The following is an 18,645-nucleotide window of genomic DNA, read 5'->3' on the forward strand; positions in this document are numbered from 1 at the left end:
GTCCAGGCTGGGCAGCTCTGGGACAGAGACCTCCAAGGGCAGTGCTGGCCACAGGCACTTGCTCTCCCCTCAGACTTCTAGCCTCTTTGCACATTTCCAAGATCCTTTTGTTTTTTGTTGGTTTTTTCGTTTGTTTGGTTTTGTTTTTTTAAATTTCAGGAGAAATCGTCTGAATTTTCTTACTCGTTGTTATCCCAAAATAGTGGCTCTGCCACCAACATCCATCCACACTGAATGCTGCATTTTTTTTCCAGGGTTTTCCTGGTGAAATGTTTGTGTGTGTGTTTTCAGGTGGGCATATCCAGCATTTCCAGGCCCCTGGCATCACGCTCAGGGAGGCAGAGAGAGGATTTTCCAGGAGATAAACAAACATCAGCTTATACCCAAGGGGAACTTTTGTATTTAATGAAAAAATTAAATCTCGGGGAAAACTACCAGGATAATTTTGGTGCTGCGTGTGGCCACCTCCTGTGCTGAGCAATGCTTCTCCCACCTGAGGCTGTGTGTGGTTTCCAGGTAGCAAGAGCACACCTTTTGAGTATATTTGGGAAAATGAGTGAATTCCAGGTGTATTTGAAGCAGGCTTCTGTGGAAGAAAAATAAACTTGATCACACAGAGGAGTGGCTCTATCAGAGCATGACGTGGATATTGAAGATCCTTACCCACCTCCTGTGTGCCCAGGCTCCTGCTTTTCACTGTTTTTTGAATTTTATGGCTTTTTTTCCAATTATTTCTTGCAGTGCAAGAGGGATTCAGTGTGACCAGCCTCCTTCTGTCCAGCAGAGAATGTACCCATAGGCAAAGTCCATGTCCCACATGCTGAATATGCATTTAGGGAGATGATCAGCTATGCTGATACCTCAAAGTAGAGATCAATGGGACACTGCAGGTTAGTGGGGTGATTCCAAAGGCTGGCATTTGGAGACAGGGGCTGGATGACAGCTGGGAGGGAAGTTTAGGGCAACTTTGGGCCCTAGAGCTGGGCTTGGGCACCTCCAGCATTGAATTGGATCAGCCATGCCTTGAGTTTTTGGGGAAAATATTCCTGTACCAAGCTGTGGTACAGGAATATGAAAAAATGCTAAGGGATACTAACTTCTCCCAGCAAAGCTTCCCTGGATAAAATGGAAGGGAAAGCAAAGACAAAATGCAGGTCAGGTTCAACCATGGAAAGGCTGTGAGGGCATGGAGAGGGGAAGAGCATCTCAGCTCCTTCCTTGATCCACAGAGGAACTTAATGATGCTGGAGGGAGCTCACAGAGAGAAAGGATGAAGCTTGTGAGGGCAACTCAAGGGCGTGGGATGCTCCAAAATATCTGTGGAGGCTCCTGAGGTGGCAAAACCACAAAAAGAATAAGGGAGTGCTGGCTCAAGTGGCATTAGTTTATTTGCAGCGAGTCAGGCCCTGGAACAGAATGTCCAGGAGAGATCTGGTGGCTCCATCCTGGGAGATCACCAAAGCCCACCTGGACACCCTGAGCTGAGCCTGAGAGTGGCAATTCCCATTTTGAGAGGGTGGACTACGTGTCCCTGCGCCCAGCACGGCTCCAGTGCTGACTCCTCCCTGAGGAGCCTGTGGTGTCCTGCTGGGACCTTGGAGCTTGATGGTCATCAGCATTCCGGCTCCTCCACTGCCTCTGCCTTGGGGGGTGGTCGTGGGGCGCTGTTCCCTGGGATCCTCCCTGGGAGTTCTGGTCTCTCCTGTGGGATCTGCCCCGGGTTTGGCTCCTTGTTGCGTGCTGTTGCCTGTCAGAATCCCAGTCTTCCCACTGGTGTCTCCTGCTCCTCCTCGAGGGGGTGTCATGCTGGGGCCTTGGTGTGTGTCTGTCATCAGCATTCCAGCTCCTCCAGCGCCTCTCGTTTGTGGAGTGGTTGTGGGATCCTCCCTGGGAGTTCTGGCCTCTCCTGTGGGATCTGTGGGATCTGCCTCGGGTTTGCCTCCTTCTTCTATGCCATTGTCTGGAGGAATCAAAGTCTTCCCACTGGTGTGTCTCACTCCTCTCTGAGGGGACATTGTGCTGGGGCCTTGGAGCGTGTCTGTCATCACCATTCCAGCTCCTCCAGCGCCTCTGCCTTGCGGAGTGGTGGTGGGAGCCTGTCCAGGCGTCCTGGTCACGCCAGGAGAACCTGTTCTGTCGCCTGTCCCAGCCATGGGAACGCTCCCTGCCCCTGCTCCATGGGCGGTGGCCCTGTGGCTGTTCCTGCAGGCTCCATGACCGCTGGGACCTGCGCCAGGATTGATTTTGCTGCGAGGAGCCCGGGACGGCCCATTCCAACCTCAGAGTTGGTCCCTCTTCAGGTGTGTCCTCCCAAGCCCTCCTCTGCTGCCGCCACCACCTCCTCCTCGGGGAGTCTCTGCCTCGGCTGTTCTGAGACCGCCAGCGGCCATCGCGGGGCCACCGAACAGATCCCCTTCGCCTCCTCTCCCAGGGCCGGTGGTGTCCCAAGTGTCCGGAGCAGCTCCGCGGCTGCCGTGTGAACTGGCCGCGCCGCCTCCGCTTGCTGTCGTACACCTGGTCCTGCACCTCGTGGTACAGGGCCACGTGCTGGGGGTAGGGGTGGCGCGTGGGGCGCTGGCACCGCGGGCACACGCCCTCGCCCAGGCTCCAGTCCCACAGGCACAGCTGGCAGAAGCAGTGCCGGCACGAGCTGGAGCACGTGGTGCTGATGTCCCGGCACTCCGGGCACACCGAATCCTCCTGGTTGTTGTCCTGCGGCGCGGCCGGGGCAGCCTGGCTGGTGCTGGCAGCGGAGGTGCCCGGCTCTGGAGTGTCCTCCCTCGATGACATCTCGCCCTGCAAGAGGGACAAAGTCTGTTTGTGGGTACCTCTCCCCAGAAACCCCTCAGCTCCTTGTCCCTCCGGCGCTCTCCCACACCTCAACAGCGGGGCTGTGGTGGGGCTGGAATAGTGGTGTTTGCATCCCACGGGTCTCACCATGGGATTGTGGCTCTGTGCCCCCTGTCCTGCTTTTGTGACGTGGCCCGTGTCCTGTGGCTGCTGTGACATCACTGATGATGTTGTCACAAAGAGCCACTGTTGAGGCGTGGGAAGGGCTGAGGTGCTGGGCTTGAGTTTAGGGACAGGCGCCGGTGGATAAATTTTGTGTCTTGCAGGGTGAGAAGGTGTCACAGGAGGGGAACCCAGAAGGGATCCTCGGGGAGAGGCCACAGGAGGTCCCCAAGGTGGCACCACAATGGCCAGAGGTGGCCTGGCATGCCCAGGGCTACAACTCATCAGGAACTGCAGAGTTCAGACAAAGGGATTGTCTCCAAAATGGCAAAGGGGAGATTTAGGTGGAATGCTAGGAAGAAATTCTTCCCTGTGTTGGTGGTGAGGCCCTGGCACAGGTTGCCCACAGAAGCTGTGGCTGTCCCATCCCTGGAAGTGTTCCAGGCAGGGTTGGATGGGGCTTGGAGCAACCTGGGATAGTGGAAGGGTGTCCCTGCCCAGGGCAGGGGGTGGCACTGGATGAGCTTTAAGGTCCCTTTGAGCACAAACCATTCCAGGATTCTCATCAAAAAGAAGGAGCTGGCAGTGAAGCAGGGCTTGGAACAACACTGGCGATGACTTTAGTCTGCACCCTGAGAGTTGAGGCTCTGCTTGGGTGAGGCTCCATGGAGACAGACTAGGAATCTTTCAGTTTATTGCACTACTGGCTAAGAACCCCTCTATAAAACAATTAATTTTGCTGGAATCATGGCTATCCAGCTTTCATGATCTCACGTTGATCTCAGGTTTGTTGCTATTGTTGGTAAAGGTAAGTTAAGTAACCTTCAGCCATGAGGGCAGAAATCCGACTAGAATAAAGGAGTAAGGAAGAAAACTTCTGTGTCCTATGTATGGGAATAATTGGATAGGTGTTCTTCTACAGTGCTCCCTTCTTAGAGCAGGGAGGGGGAAGCGAGGTATCCTTAGATCAAGAAGAAGACAAGAATTTCCCAAGGAGCTGTGCCTTGGGCCCCAAAAAGATGGGTGCTTTGTGGGGACAACAAAAACAAGTATGTTTTTGGGAACAGGCAGTAGCTGGGCTCGCACCATCCCTCACTGCCACAGGCTTCCCGAGGAGGTGGTGAAGTGCCATCCCGGGAGGGATTTAGGCGTGGATGTGAATCTGCCCGTGGCACTTGGAACACGGTCACTGGTGACCTTGGGGGACACCGGGACCCACGTGCTGTTTTCCCTAAGGACTCTGTGCCCGCGCACGGCCCCACGGGATTTGTAGTTTTCCTGTCGCTTCTCCCCGCTCGCAGCTGCTGCTAAAGAACTACAACACCCAGCATGCCCAACAAGGCCCTGCGCACCCTGACCGGTCCTTTCCACCGGGGCCGCGCGGTGCATTATGGTGCTTGTAGTCCAACCTCCCCGGGCGGCGCGTGGCGCGGCGGCGTGTGGGGACTACATTTCCCGGCGACCGCGGCGCCAGGAGCGGAACCGGGAAGCGCGAAGATGGCGGTGGATAAGGAGCTGCTGGAGCGGGACCTCTACGGGCTCCTGGGGATCGGCGAGAAGGCTTCCGAGAAGGAGGTGAGGGGCTCGGGGCGGGCTCCTTCTCTCCTCTCCCCTCCCTCCCTCTTTGTCTCGGTGTTCTCGGGCGCGGCGTGTTCCCGGCGCGGCGCTTGCTGCTCCCCAGTGCTGAGCTGAGGGGCTGCTCCAAGCGCTGCTGCGGGACCGGGGCTGTCAAGCGCAAAAAGCTCGGTTTTACTGGAATTGGCGTCATTCCCCCAGTTCACCCCTGTGCGTACTCAGTCCTGCGGGGCGAGACCCGCCTTTGGAGGAGGAGATGGCTCGGAGAGAACCGCGGGGCTAGTCTGGGACACTGTTTGTTTATGTGCTTCCAGAAGGGAAATTCCCGTGTTGATCCAGAAATCCAGTTGTTAGAGGTCTGTCCGAGTGCCCGAAAGTCACGTAGTTAATTGTGGGGTTGAGATTACACGTTTCTGGTTTTTAATTGAATTTAGTTGATTAGTCAGTGCTAAATTCAGGAAGGAAGATCCGAGAGAGCTGCAGAGGAGCTCCGGACAAGGGCCTGGAATAACAGGATAAAAAGAGAATGTCTTCCCAGTGCCAGAGAGCAGGGTTAGATGGAACATTGGGAAGGAATTCTTTGCTGAGGTGGGAAGTTGGAGGATGGAGGAGACGCCTCCCCCTCCGCTGGACTCTTACCCGGGAGGTGGGGTCATCGCAGGGCTTTTCCTGCACATTCCCAATCCCGGCAGCTTTGTCCACCAGGTGGGGCCGGGACACAACTTTTTCCACTTGTTTTAGCAGGGAATTGGTTGGGAGCGGGATAGAGTGGCTTCCTTTTTTGCTTTCCCCTCCTTTTTTTACCCTTTCCACTTATTTTCTCCTCCGTTTCCCCATTTTTCGTACTCTTTACCTCTTATTTTCCTTTTCCACTTATCTTCCTTTCCCCATTTGTTTTCCTTCCCCCCCTTTTTCTTTTCCCCTTTTTAGTCTCCTTTCCCTCTTTTTTTTTTTTCCATTTTTTAATTTCCTTTCCTTTCCTTTCCTTTCCTTTCCTTTCCTTTCCTTTCCTTTCCTTTCCTTTCCTTTCCTTTCCTTTCCTTTCCTTTCCTTTCCTCTTCGATTTCCCTTCAACCTATTCTTTTTCCTCTCCCCCTTTCCCCCCCCCTCCTTATTTTTTCTTCTTCCATTTTTTTCCTTCTCTCCCTTTTTTCCCCTCTCCCTTTTTTTTCCCCCTGAGGTTTAACTGCTGCAACAAAAGACATCTGGAAGTAAAAACAGCTTTTAAAAGCCCCAACTCCTTCCAGACACGGCCATGTCCTGGTCCCAGTGGGTTACCCTTGAACACAGACATTATTTTGGTTTTCCAAGTTGCTTTTTTGTTGGCAGAGACAAACTATTTCCCCCAGTAACTCCCTGTGTGGCCCCTGCAGGTGAAGACAGCGTTCCGGCAGAAGGCCCTGACCTGCCACCCCGACAAGAACCCGGACAACCCCCGGGCAGGTGAGATGGGGCAACTCTTCCTGCTGCAGTTTCCACGTCTCCTGGCTCCTGGAAGTGGCTCTGCTTCCCCCAAGTCCTGAGAGAATGGTTGGGTGTGTGTCCCTGGGAATACACACAGGGCTGGGAGTTGCTCCTCTTGGTGTTAATTTTGCTTTTTAAGGCTGAAACAGTTCCTGCTGGGTTTAGAAACACCACCATTAAGTCAGTGCTGGAATTACAACTGCACCCCTCCAAAGTTTCCAACCTTTGCCTGTTTGGACACTGCTTTGATCTGTATTTCTCACAGTCCAAACTTCACCAGCACTCCATAAATCCCATTATCTCCGGGCAGGGCAAAGGGGGAATTTCAGCTGCCTGCAGGGAGTGATTGCTGAGGATGGAGGTTGTAGAATTAGCAGTTACTTTATATTTTGTGTGTCAAGACTGCTAATTCATCTTCATAAAAAATTAATACAGTTTGCCAGTGGTTGCAATGGGACAAGAGGAAAGACTTTTGAATGACTGTAAGACTTTTGAAAGGCTTTTTTGATGGCTGTAATGCCACAACTTTCAATACAACATAAGCAGGACTTCTTGTTGGAGGAAAAGGACTGAGAGGGAGAAGGAAATTGTGGACTCCAGCTAAATGTGGCAAGAAGGAGATATTGCAAGCCAAAAATAAAAAGAATCAGTAAGAAAAATTAAGTTTGTGTGTTCCGAGATTTCTCTTAAAATGAAACAATCCCAGTTTTTCCTTTCTTTATTTACTCTCAAGTTTGTGTAACACATTTGAGGTGGCCCTGGATATAGAGGTTGGCTTACAAATCTCTTGGATAAGTGATTTTTCTTCCTTGGAGAGACCTTCTGCAGGAATTGTCTTTCCTGGTTCTTCTCCAGGTCCCTCACCTGTTTCCCTCATCTTGCCCTTATTTTTTCTCGTTCCCAGCGGAAATCTTCCACCAGCTGTCGCAAGCCTTGGCCGTGCTCACAGATGCAGCAGCCAGGGTAAGGATGCTCCCTTGGGAGGGGTGGGATTTTGGGGTGTTGCTGGGAACTATATTTCTGCTTGTCCTGCTTTCTGCTCCGACAGAGACTCCATTAATGCAAATCTCAGCTGTTATTCCCCCTGGTTCTCCATGAGATCAAATCTCAGGTGGCAGATAAAAGCTTGGAGAAATGTTGTGTTTGGGATTTGCTGCTGGGAGCAGCTCTGCCCTGAGATTCTGCCTTTAATAACGTGCTGGATTGGGGCATATCCCATTTAATAACACCACTGATAACCATCCCTGATTCAGGAACATCAAATTCCCATGGTAACAGTGCATCTGCCATTCCCATCAAGTCAGGGGCTGACAAATGAGTAATACCTGAATGCAGTTCCTGAGGCTCCAAGCTTTGCTGTCTGTGGGACACAAAAGAGCTTAGATCCTTCTGGAGCTGTGAGGAAGTGGCTGAGGACTCACTTCCCAAGGCCTAAAAGAACCTGGAAATGTCCCTGGAAAGAATAAAAACAAAACAAAATGAGCAAGGGAGTCTCTCCAGATTCGCTCAGGAGAGAGAAAAGTGTTGATTCCAGGTGATAGAAGCTAAAAACATTAACTCCTCTTTTCAGGTACTAGCAAAGCTTGTAATCCAAGAAGCAGAAGATGCTTCACCCCTGCTGACAGGGTTTCAGTCCCTGATATGGTTGTGTTCCCTGTTTTCCAGTTTCTCTCCTGGTTTCTGTAGTTTCCCACTGTTGTGCTGGTTCCTTGGCAGGCAGCCTATGACAAGGTGAGAAGGGCGAAGAAGGAGGCTGCAGCAAGGACACAGAAACTCGATGAGAAGAGGAAGAAAGTAAAGCTTGGTAAGAAACATCAAACCCTCACGTTCTCCTGAAGTCTCCCTTAGCTGGCTGTTTGCATTTCTCCTTGCACAGGAATTCCCCAGGGATCAATCCATGTGGGATGACTCTGGTATCTTTGTGCCCAGTACAGTGCAGGAGCCACCTGGAATCTCCTCCCACAGCCATAGCTGGGGTGGTCCTGCTCTGGGAAGGAGGGAATTAAGGTCCTGCTGTGGGAATTAGGGGGTTGAGGATGATTAAGATTACTTTGATGTGTGGGGCCAGAGGAGAGGCAGCAGAGCATTGGTGTGGCTGTAGCCAAGTTTGTGATCTCTCCATCTTCCTCTGGTCAGCAGGGAAAATTCAAAGTCTCTTGGGATTGTTTTAATTTTGTGTCTTTCTCTGCAGATCTTGAAGCCAGAGAACGGGAAGCCCAGGCTCAGGAGACCGAAGAGGAGGAGATCAGGATAACAAGATCATTAGAAGAAGAAGTAAGGATAAATTCTTAGTTGTCTCTGCTGTTTTTGAGAAAAATTGCTGGAAGTATTTCCATTCATAATGAAATCCATGGGATGAGGTGCAAAAAGTCTCTGGAGAGCAGTCATTCAACCTTTGGGATTAAAAGGCTCTGTGAGTCAGAGAATCCTAGAATGGTTTGAGTTGGAAGGGGCCTTAAAGCCCATCCAGTTCCAGACCCTGCCATGCTCAGGGATCCCTTCCACCCCACCAGGCTGCTGCTCTTGGAGCTCTCCCAGGGGAACTGGCAGGAGGGGTGTCCCAGGAGATAGGTGTGAGAACCCAGGCTGTCCTTGGAAGTGTCCAGGTGACATTCCAGCCCTGGCTCTGTGCCTCAGGTGCCCGTGCTGTGTTCCCTGTGCCGTAGATAATCCGCCTGCGCGAGGAGGGCTCCCGGCAGCTGGAGGAGCAGCAGAGGCTCGTCAGGGAGCAGATCCGCCTGGAAAGGGAGCAGCACAGCCGAGGTGAGCACAGGGGGAAGCATGGAGCCTTCACCTGCAGGTGGCATCGGGCTCTTTGGCAGCTCTCCACCCTTAATTTTTCCAGTTGTCCCAGCACAACCTTCTCGTAGGGAAAAATGCCTCAGAACATGTCTCCTGCTTGTATTTTTGCTGACCTGTTTCTAGCCTTGATCGTGGCAAGTCTGGGCTTCTTAGAAGGGAAAAATGCTGCCATGGAGTATTCAGTCTGGGCTGCAGTTCCTGTTGCACGAGGTTTTTGGGACTGGAATGGTCCAGTGGAGATCCCAAAGTGTTCCATTTTATGTATGTTCTCAGGGAAAAAAAAATGTGCAAACTGTTGAGGAATTTTCACCCATGTCTTTTCTTTTTCTCTCTTTAGGCAAGCAGGATAGAAATGGAGCAGAAGGCAAAGTAACTCCTAAGCTCAAGGTAAGACATCCTTTAAAAGCTGTGTTTTGGTGAAAGCTGATAGAACATGGTTGAAAACAGAAGGGACGTTTCAACCTGGCTGAGCTGGCACATCCTTTTTTGTACTGGAGATGGAATTCCTCCGTGGAATGTGCATCATCAGGTGAACAGCTCCTGTCCTTGCTATTAGAATTCCGTCTTCACTCACCTTTTCTTCGTATGCTCCAGATTTCTGAGCCTAGGATTGAGTTGTCTATGCTTTAAGCACAGGGAAACATCTGCTAATTACCCTGGCAGAGCCATTAGTATCCTTTCAAGTGCGATCTTTTTTTATTCCAGTGAGCAGTGTTTCTCCCTGTTCCCCAAACAGTTTGTTCCCTGTGCTTGTTCCCATGCTGAGATCACTGTCTTGGCAGGCCTGGAAGTGTGGCTGGAAATAGCAGACGTGGTGAATGTGCAGGGGGTGGGAGCTGCTTGAGCAGGCAGCGCATCCAAACAGGAAAAATTAACTCCTGACGTTTGTTTCCCAGCTCAGGTGGAAATGCAAGAAGGAAGACGAGACGGGAGGGGGATACTCCAAAGATGTGCTGCTGCAGATTCTGCAAAAGGTCCTGTCTGACACTCTTCCCTATTTATTACTGGGTCTTCCTCTGCTCTCAGTGCTGCAAGAACAGTGAGTTCTGGGAAGCTGCATATCACAGAACCGTGGAATGGTTTGGGTTGGAAGGGACCTTAAAAATTATTCAGTTCCACCCCTTGCCACAGGCAGGGACACCTTCCAGTAGACCAAGCTGCTCCAAGCCCTGTCCAGCCTGGCCTTGGACACTTCCCGGGATGGGGCAGCCACAGCTTCTCTGGGCAATCTTTGCCAGGGCCTCAGCACTTGCACAGGGAAGGATTTTACCTTAATAATCTATTCTAAACAAGTAATCTGATCTAAACTGCTGGTTTGAAGCCATTCCCTGTGTCCTGCCACTCCATGCCTTTCTAAGCTATCAACTGGAGTGGCTCATTTCCTTGCCTGTTCAGCTTTCTCATGCTGTTTTCAGAGCTCATCAGCATGATCCTGGAGTCATTAAGGTTGGAAAAGATCTCTTAAATCATCAGATCCAGCCTTTGAACCAAGTAGGATCCTTTGATCTCTGAGCTGGGAGTTGTTTCCCACCTAACAGCTCTGCCTGGCTCCCAGCAGGGACTCTTGCTGAAACAGAGCAACTGTAGACTCTTCCCACTGGATGCTTCCTGCCCACTTAGTCTGGCTCTGTGGTTGTGGTGCACTCATCCTTCACTTCAAGCACTCCACATCCCTGCTGTGGGAAGTGCAGAGACAGGCACAGACAAGCCTTTGATCTGATCAATCCCAGCCTGGCATCTTTATTTTCCCTCTGCTGACTCTGAGTTCAGCAGCCCTCTTGCACTGGGGCTTGCTGGGAGCCAAGTGTGTAGCTCCATGCCTTCCCAGATTATTTCCTGGAGGGACAGAAATGGTGGGATCAGTGGAAGGAGGACAGAAATGGTGACAGCTCAGGCCTCATGTCTGTGAAAACACATGTTTTCTCTTTGTGTTAATTTGAAAAATAAACTAGACATCTCTCCTGGCTCTGTAATTAACTTCCCTTCCTTCCTTTCTTTCCACAGTATGGTGATGTGCTCAATTTGTTGATCTCCAGCAGGAAGACTGGGAGTGCAGTGGTGGAATTTGCCACGGTGAAGGCAGCTGTGAGTGTGCAGAGCCCCTGCTGGGTGTGCTGGGGGTGGCACAGGACAGGTGACAGCCAGGACACTGCCTTGTCATTAAGGCAGTGGAGAAGGGTAATGAGAGTCTAAAGGCACAGAGGCATGGAGGGAGTGGCGCAGCTGGAGGCACCAACCCAGAGATCAGGCACATAAACAGGTTGTGCATGGAACAGGCTGAGGGAAGAGGCACTGCCTTAAAATTCAGGCACTGAGCACTTATTGAGCTCTTTCCAAAATGTCTTGGAGTTGGGCTTATGTGTTTTGGAGGTGATACCAGGCATTTGCAGTGAAAAACAACCCAAAATGTCTTGACTCACTGTGAATTATAATAATTCATGTGGGAGCAGAAGTCATCAGTTACCCTAAATTTTAGTAGTTCCATCAACTTGGGCTGTATGCGATTTTCCTTGTTAGCTTTTCTTCCACTCATATCCAGATAATAAAAACACCCAGAATTGTGTGCAACCTGTATATCAAAAATACTGGCGGGGTATGGACCATAAAGGTGCTTCTCACATAGGGCAGCTGTGAAACCTGAGAGTCATGAAATGGTTTGAGTTGGAAAGATCCTTAAAATCCTGCAGAATGGAATCATAGAATGGTTTGGGTTTGAAGGGACCCTAAAAGACCATCCATTTCAAGACCCCAGCCATAGGCAGGGACACCAGGTTGCTCCAAGCCCCATCCAGCCTGGCCTTGCACAGTTCCACGGATGGGTCTTGTTTGTGCCCTACTTGGCCTTGAGGCCATTCTGAGATGGGAACATGATTCCTAGTGATTTGTGAGGGAGCAGGGTCTGATATTCAGGTGGTAATGGAAGGACATTTTCCCTGCCAGGAGATGGCTGTGAAGAATGAAGTTGGACTGCTAAATAACCCCCTGAAGATTTCCTGGCTGGAGGGCCAGCCCCACAGCCGCCCCAGCACTGTCCTCCCTGACAGCACCAGCCAGCCCAGGACCTCACAGGTAAGGAGAATGGGCTGTGGGATGGAAATCTGGTGCTATAACAACCTAAATTTCAATGTGTTCTGTCGTTGTGATCAGATGGAAGCTCTTGAGGCCATGCCTGGTTTTCCCAGCAGCCTTTCTGTGCTGGATCAGTGGCTTTTTAAAGGATCCCTTGCCTGGGCAGCAGCACACTGGGAACCGGAGCTATTTGGATGACTGGATTTTCACTCATTCTCTTGCTCAGTCCAAAGCCTCCAGTGCCATTCTGATGAGATTTTTTTAATATGTCTTGACTGTTGGAATCCTCTGAGTGAGAGTTGCTAAAAGGTTCCTTTAGGGAGTCTTGGTTACTCACTGCATTCCCAGGAGGAAGTTTCAGTGCTGGAAGCAAACCTCTATTCTTAGGGTCTGCAGGAGGGAGGATACAGCAATATCAAACTAAATACCCTTTTGTGTATTCACTCCCTAAATAATTTAAGCTTGGGAGATTATTCAGTGCATTCACTCTCTTGATGTTTTATTACGTGTTTTATTTATATTATTTGTAATTATGTATCAGAATGCCTGATTGTTATCCTGTCCATGTAGGACCAGGGAGAGTCCTGCAGCCACAGGAGATTCACCAGTGTTAGGAAGGAAACTGGGGCACAAAGCAGAATCCAAAGCATATTTGAGAATTTCTCACTTGCAGAGAGTGAGAACTGGCTCATTCCTACCAAAGGGGGTTGGTGGTGCAAAATTGGAGCTTGGTAGTGGATTCCAGCCTCTGTAAGTTCAAATCCCTGAGTTTGTCTTGGCCTGTTTCCATGCCCAGAGCTTGTTAGTGTGGAAGTGCAGCGTCTGCCTGCGGTGCAGGATTAGTGTGGTGGGGCAGCAGGGAGAGCAGGAAAGCAGCACACAGTGCTGGTGACTCACCTCTGCCCAGCACAGCCTCCTCAATCCCACCTGGCTCTGGGAACGCTGAGGGGCTGCTGCCAGGGACCTGCAGCCTTCCCAGGAGTTGCACAGCTGGTGCTTTGCTGTCCTTTCTGCTGCTTTTAGCTGTAAGAAGCTGCACTTCCTGGGATTGCACTGCAGCCTTGCATCTCCAAGCTGCTCTCCTTTTTGTGTTTCCTTGTCCCTCCCCAAATCCTCCTGCTCTATCCACCAGGATGCTTCTCAAACCTGTAATGTGTTTACAGCTCCTCTTGGCTGATCTGCTTCCATCTGACTTAGCTTGGGCTCTCCAGTTCAAGACTGTGCAGAGTGAGCTCCCAGATCCTGCTCCCTCTGCCTCTTCCCTTCACACCCAGCTTGGCTTCCCAGCCACCAGGCTGCACTTACCTCATTCTGGTTTAAGCTGCCCTTGCTTCCTATTCACTTCCCCCCTCTGTTTTTGTCTGAATCCACCCCCATTTTGTTCCCACTGTGTGCAAAAGCAGCTCCTTCACTGCTCTGCTTCAGGAAACAGCCCAAACCCGCGGCGTTCTCATGGCAACGCGCTCACTACTCATCCTCTGCTCCCTGTCTGGGACAGGCAGCCAGGTACTCCCTGCCTGGGAGAGCCAGCCAGGACCTGAGTGCCAAAATCCACACATGAAGGACAGCCAGACCCCAGCCAGGGGGTTTGGAAGCAGTTCCCAGGTGGAAGCTGTGCTGTGAGGAGGCTGCTCATCTTCCACAGCTTTGTCATCTCCTACAGCAACAGGTGCACATTGTCCAGCAGTTCCTGGAGGGCTGCTGGAGCCAAGCAGGCTCCAGTTCCCCATGGAATTCAAAAGCTGTGGCTTGGCCAGTGTTACTCCAGGCTATTGAGAGCAGTGGCTGTGTGATGGTTCAAAGCGCACAGCGGCTGCAGAGAGCTTGTTTTGCCACTCCAACAGCGTGCAATGCTCGGTTTTGGGAAGATTTTTCCTGCTCCTACGGTACAATCTCTCTGCCAGTGCTCCTCAGCCATTCACCTTTGAGAAATGCCTCCTACCTGGTGTTCTTATACCTGTTCTAAGCTCCTTCAGATGTTTCAGAGGGTTTATTTTCTATTATCTGACTTTGGGAGGTGAATCTCACAGATTAAGAGGCAGCTGTGCCTTCCCTGGAATGTCCCTGCACTTTGCTGTGGCCACTTCCAAAGCTCCTGGTTATCTGGGAGCACGGAGGTTTTATTATTGTTATTTTTTGAAAGAGCCCTAAAACTCAAAAAGGTAAGAACTGGTAGTTTCTTTTAACAGTTTGTCCTGGTGCTGCCGAAAATGTTCTCAGCCTGGCAGAGCCTTTCCCGCTGTCCAGCTCAGGTGGAGAACTGTTCCTGTCTTGCCTTGAGCTGTGTGAGCTCCCCTCAGGGACAAATAAATTCCCAGTAGCTCTGTCCTTCTCTCAGAGCCACACTGATTCCCCCCTCCCGTCATAAAACCTTGCAGTGCCAGGGACCTGGGCCACTCCAGATACCCTGGACTCCTGGTGTCTGGGATTTCTGTGGCTTGTTCCCAATGAAATGAGGCAACCAGACACTTCCAGTCATAGATACATTTATTCTTCTATGTCTGTACAGCTGGGAGCTCAGTGCATGCGTGAGGCAGCAGTGTCAGAGACATCTCTTCTCCTGCCAGGAGGATAAATCCACTGCTGGTGCTGTATCAGGAGCCTACTTGGATGCTTACCTGTTTCCAGGCTGGGAGTGCCACCTGCACTGGAGTTAAGGGAAAAGAAACCCACAAGGAGGAAGAGAAAAAACAGAGGAACAGCTTTGAGCTTTCACATCCAAACGTGGTGGGAGGAGAAGCCCCAGTTCCCATCTCTCAGTCCTCAAAGCTTTGGCTTCGAGGTGCAGGGCTGCTGCCTCCTTGCAGGCTGCCTGCTGTTCCACAAGTGATCCATGACAAATCCCTGTATGTCTCTGCCCCACAGTGTCACATCCCCAAAATAAGTCTTTCCCAAAAAATGCCAGTCTTCCCTGAGGAGGGGACGTGCAGTTCAGAGTAGGAAATTCCCAGGGTGGAGAGTGGAAAGTTGCCCACAAGACAGCAGACAGTGCTCTCACCTGAGCACAAAGCCCTTGAGCTCTGCTCCAGAGGATTCCTTGGCAAGGACAGGGATGGTCTGTGGTGGGTGAGGTGAGGACAACAAACAGGCCACACACAACAGGCATGCTCCAGTATCCTTCCTCCTGCCGGAATCGGAGGAACTGGCAGCAGCAGTGAGTAAGTGGGATGTGATGGACAATGAATACCTTCAAATGGCGTAATCCCTTGGGTTCTGTTTCCTGAGGGTCTGCAGCACATCCTCGAGGAGCGATAGCCCCAAATCCACTTTGAAAGACAGGAAGGGGTCAGCCAGGTCGGGAAGAGTGGTGCTGTTTGGGAGACCTGCCTCTGAGGTGCCGTGGTCTGTAGCCTGGTCCTTGTGCGTTGGAGAGGCTTTGTGGTACGGAGCAGCGTCGGAAAAGGAGAGGTCGGAGTGGGAGTCTGTGTGATCGATGATGTTGGGGCAGCTGGAACTGTCCAGGTACAGCCGGGGAGGCTTGGGAGGGGCTTGTGCTTTGGCCAGGTTCTGCTCACTCTGACAGGACAGGTACTCAGACTTGTCCTTCAGATCCCTCTTCTGGCCATCCGTGTCCAGAGTGTGGCTGTTCTGGTTCAGGATGATCACTTGGTTGCCCAGTTTTTTGTGCCTCCTGAGAGAGAAGCGTCGGAAGAAGGTGGTGGACTTGATGGACCCCCTGCGCCAAGTATCCATGCTGAGGAAAGGCAGCAAGGAGCAGGAATGCCGACTGCTCACAGGCGGGAGCCGAGGGATCAGCAGAGAGTCACGCAACAGGAACAACCTCTCCCTGCTCCCTTCCCGGAGCTGCAAGGAAAACAGAGGCTGGTAGTGCAGGAAATGCAAACTCCACGCCGTGGCAAGGAGCACTTGGCTCGTCTTGGATCTCAAGGAGTCTCCCCCTGGAGTGGAGAGGAGCGGCGGTGTGTGAGTGAGCTCGTCAAACGTGTGCTGCAGCTCCGGGCTGGTGGGGAACAGCAGAGGCACAGTCACCATGAGAACAGATCTAATCTGGCATCTAGAACAGAAGGGCACTCGGGTGCCATGGTAACCAGGCACCTTCTGCGGAGGGGCACCGCCGGAAAAGCGTCGTGGGTGGCTGGGAACGAGACGGTGACTCAGTCCCACCGAAGAGACTCAGGGAATACAGGAGAAGTAAAAAGCGACAGCGCGGGAGACAGCGTTGGGAGAGCGGAGTGCAAAGGAGACTTACGCCCTGTTGGAGCAGCCCAGAGTCCAGGAGCAGAGAGGAGAAGCTGCTGGAGCACTCAAGAGAACTGGTCCTGCCACGCTCACCAGGATGAAGCAGCAAGTCCAGGGAGAGGTCAGCCAGGAGTCCAGCAATTCAGCCAGGTTGGACCCAGGATGCCAAAAGTCCCCAGCACTGCTGCCGCCGTCCCTTCATGTGCCACCCGTCGCTGCTTCCCGGGCTGCGGCTCCCTGCGTGGTTGTGTTTGTTTTGAGCCAAGCCCTTGCTGAGTCAGCCACGTCAGAAACTGCGTTTTACTCGATTGGTAATTGCCAGGATTGCAGGAAGTAGGTGTGTGGAGTGGCAGAGCCTCAGCCCACGCTCAGGCACCCGGGAGCACGTGCTGGGAGCCCACCTGGATCAGGCTATTCTCCCTCCTGCCACTCCGAGGGCTCCTGTGTCAGCAGAGCTCCCAAACCAGGCTGCAGATAATCTCCTGGCTGTTTTAAATTTCAATCCCAGTGTGAGGTGGGGCTTCAGGTTTGTGTGGGTGATTCATATGCATGAGTCTCCGGCAGTCTCTTCCATCCAGCCCAGCAAATTCCTGGGGTTGGTGGATGGGACTTGGAAGGATCCCGGCTTGAGGGCTGATACCATCGGTGCTTTCTCAGACACTGCTGCTGCCAGTACCCAAAGGTCATTTTGCTCAGGTGGCTCCCAAGACACCAATTAGACTCTTAATTTCCCACTTGATGTTCCTTATCTGTTGTGGGCTTTCATTGTGTCCTCACAGCCGGAGGAACTACTTTGCTGGCATGGGATAAGGAATTGCACTCGCCCATGTATCCATGCAGAGGCTTACTTATGCATTCTATTGCCTTTGTATGCCTTCTGCTTGCTAAGAAATCCTTCAATATCTGGAGAAGCTGTGGCTGCCCCATCCCTGGAAGTGTTCAAAACCAGGTTGGAGTAGCCTGGGCTCTTGGAAATTATCCCTGCCCATGGCACAAGATTGGAACCAGATGATGTTTAAGGTCCCTTCCCACCCAAACCATTCTGGGATTCCACGATTCTCTGTGAGCACCACTTAACCCGCTTCCTAGAAAAATGAATATGAAGGTTTGTTTTTTTTTTTTTCCCATTCACCTTCTGTTAAGACATTCTTATTTCCACCTGAACCATCAAGGAACGAGCTGGATGTTTCCAAGGTTTGCAGTGCTTTCATACATTCAAAATAGCACGGCCACCTACTAGTGTGGAATGGCTTTGGAAGCAGCGCCAAAGCACTGGAGCAGCTGTCATCTGCTGCCCACGTTCATTATGCAGAGTCTGCAATCAACTGCCTTGATGTGACAGTTGCTGCCACACGCAGCAGGAAGGCTCTGGGAGCTTTGGAAAACTCTGCCGTTCCTGTGTCACATTTGGGATCATCCCTGGTGGTTTTCTTGGTGCAGATGCTTGGAGTCATGGAATTGTTCATGTTGGAAAAGACCTCTAAAGTCATTGACTGCAGCTGTTAGAATCTGGAATGATTTGCGTGGGAAGGGACTTTAAACCCCGTCCAGTTCCACCCCAGGGCAGGGACGCCTTCCCCTATCCCAGGTTGTTCCAAGCCCTTCCAACCTGGCCTGGAACACTTCCAAGGACAGGGCAGCCACAGCTTCTCTGGGCAACCTGTGCTCAGGGGGGCTGGTGTCCTCACCACTGTCAGACAGTTGGAAGTCAGTCACTTCCATGACTAATCCACAGAGGTTTGATTTTTTTATGGCATTAACCTTTATAACATGTGAAGTGTATGCTGGACTTGGGCATCAACGTTGCAGGTGCAGAGTGATCTTGTCATCCAAAGTAATGCCCCATCCAGCCTCATGGACTGCTGGCTCCATGTCTGTTCTGCTTTCCTCATCAACTACCCTTATTGCTGATTATATTTAATAATAATTTTAATAACAATTCCTGGTTATTTCCTGTAGCCAGGCAGCTTTCACTCACCTCACCCAATTTCTGTGGGATCAAACCGCTTCCTGGCTGGAATGCCGGTGTTGTGAGGGGGGTTTGGGGAAGGTCTGGGAGTCTGTGCTGTTCCTGACGGGTTGTGTGTGTTTTCTGCTCCTTCCCAGGCGTCGGTGGTGTCGGAGCGGGACTTCGAGAGCCTGGTGATGATGAGGATGCGCCAGGCAGCCGAGAGGCAGCAGCTCATCGAGCAGCTCCAGCGGGAAGATGAGGAGGAAAAGTCCCACACTTAACATGAGAGTATGGATTCTCCTCGCCCCTCCGTCCTCCTAGAGATGTTTCTTAATTTAAGCCAATAAACCTCCTTTTTGTAAAAGATGTTGTGGTAATAGAAACTCCCAGGGACTGCGGCCCTTATCCCATTCCAGGTTTGGGGAAGGAATGGCTGCCTGAGGTTCACAGACAGGTGTTACCCTGTCAGTGTGTGTGTCCAGAGCAGCTGCCCCATGCCCTGGGACAGGATGTGCAAGGTGCCATGAGAATACCAAACCTTGGAGCTTTTAATTCCTGAAAGCTCATTCGGGAGCTGTGCAGCCACAGGGATTTGGCAACAGCTTTAAACAACCCACAGAAGGACGCTGGTC

The 18,645-nt window shown here is 51.6% G+C and overlaps 1 protein-coding gene across 2 annotated transcripts; it reads left to right on the forward strand.

Annotated features, from left to right (window-relative positions):
• The first annotated feature begins 4,430 nt into the window (after positions 1-4,430).
• Positions 4,431-18,359, forward strand: DNAJC17 (DnaJ heat shock protein family (Hsp40) member C17). Of its 2 annotated transcripts, XM_083862978.1 has the most exons (11): positions 4,431-4,527; positions 5,901-5,970; positions 6,896-6,954; positions 7,708-7,795; positions 8,183-8,265; positions 8,658-8,754; positions 9,131-9,180; positions 9,690-9,767; positions 10,798-10,878; positions 11,734-11,862; positions 18,169-18,359. In XM_083862978.1, the coding sequence occupies exons 1-11, from the start codon at positions 4,450-4,452 to the stop codon at positions 18,292-18,294; spliced, it is 939 nt and encodes a 312-aa protein (XP_083719104.1). In that variant the 5' UTR covers positions 4,431-4,449; the 3' UTR covers positions 18,295-18,359. The 2 variants fall into 2 exon arrangements, with proteins under 2 accessions (XP_083719104.1, XP_083719103.1); XM_083862977.1 differs by lacking the exons at positions 4,431-4,527; positions 5,901-5,970; positions 6,896-6,954; ... (5 more) ...; positions 10,798-10,878; positions 11,734-11,862 and adding exons at positions 15,180-15,324; positions 15,399-16,212.
• Positions 18,360-18,645: the final 286 nt, after the last annotated feature.

Source organism: Zosterops lateralis (genome assembly GCF_965231275.1).
Source record: "Zosterops lateralis genome assembly, chromosome: 6".
Taxonomy (NCBI): domain Eukaryota; kingdom Metazoa; phylum Chordata; class Aves; order Passeriformes; family Zosteropidae; genus Zosterops; species Zosterops lateralis.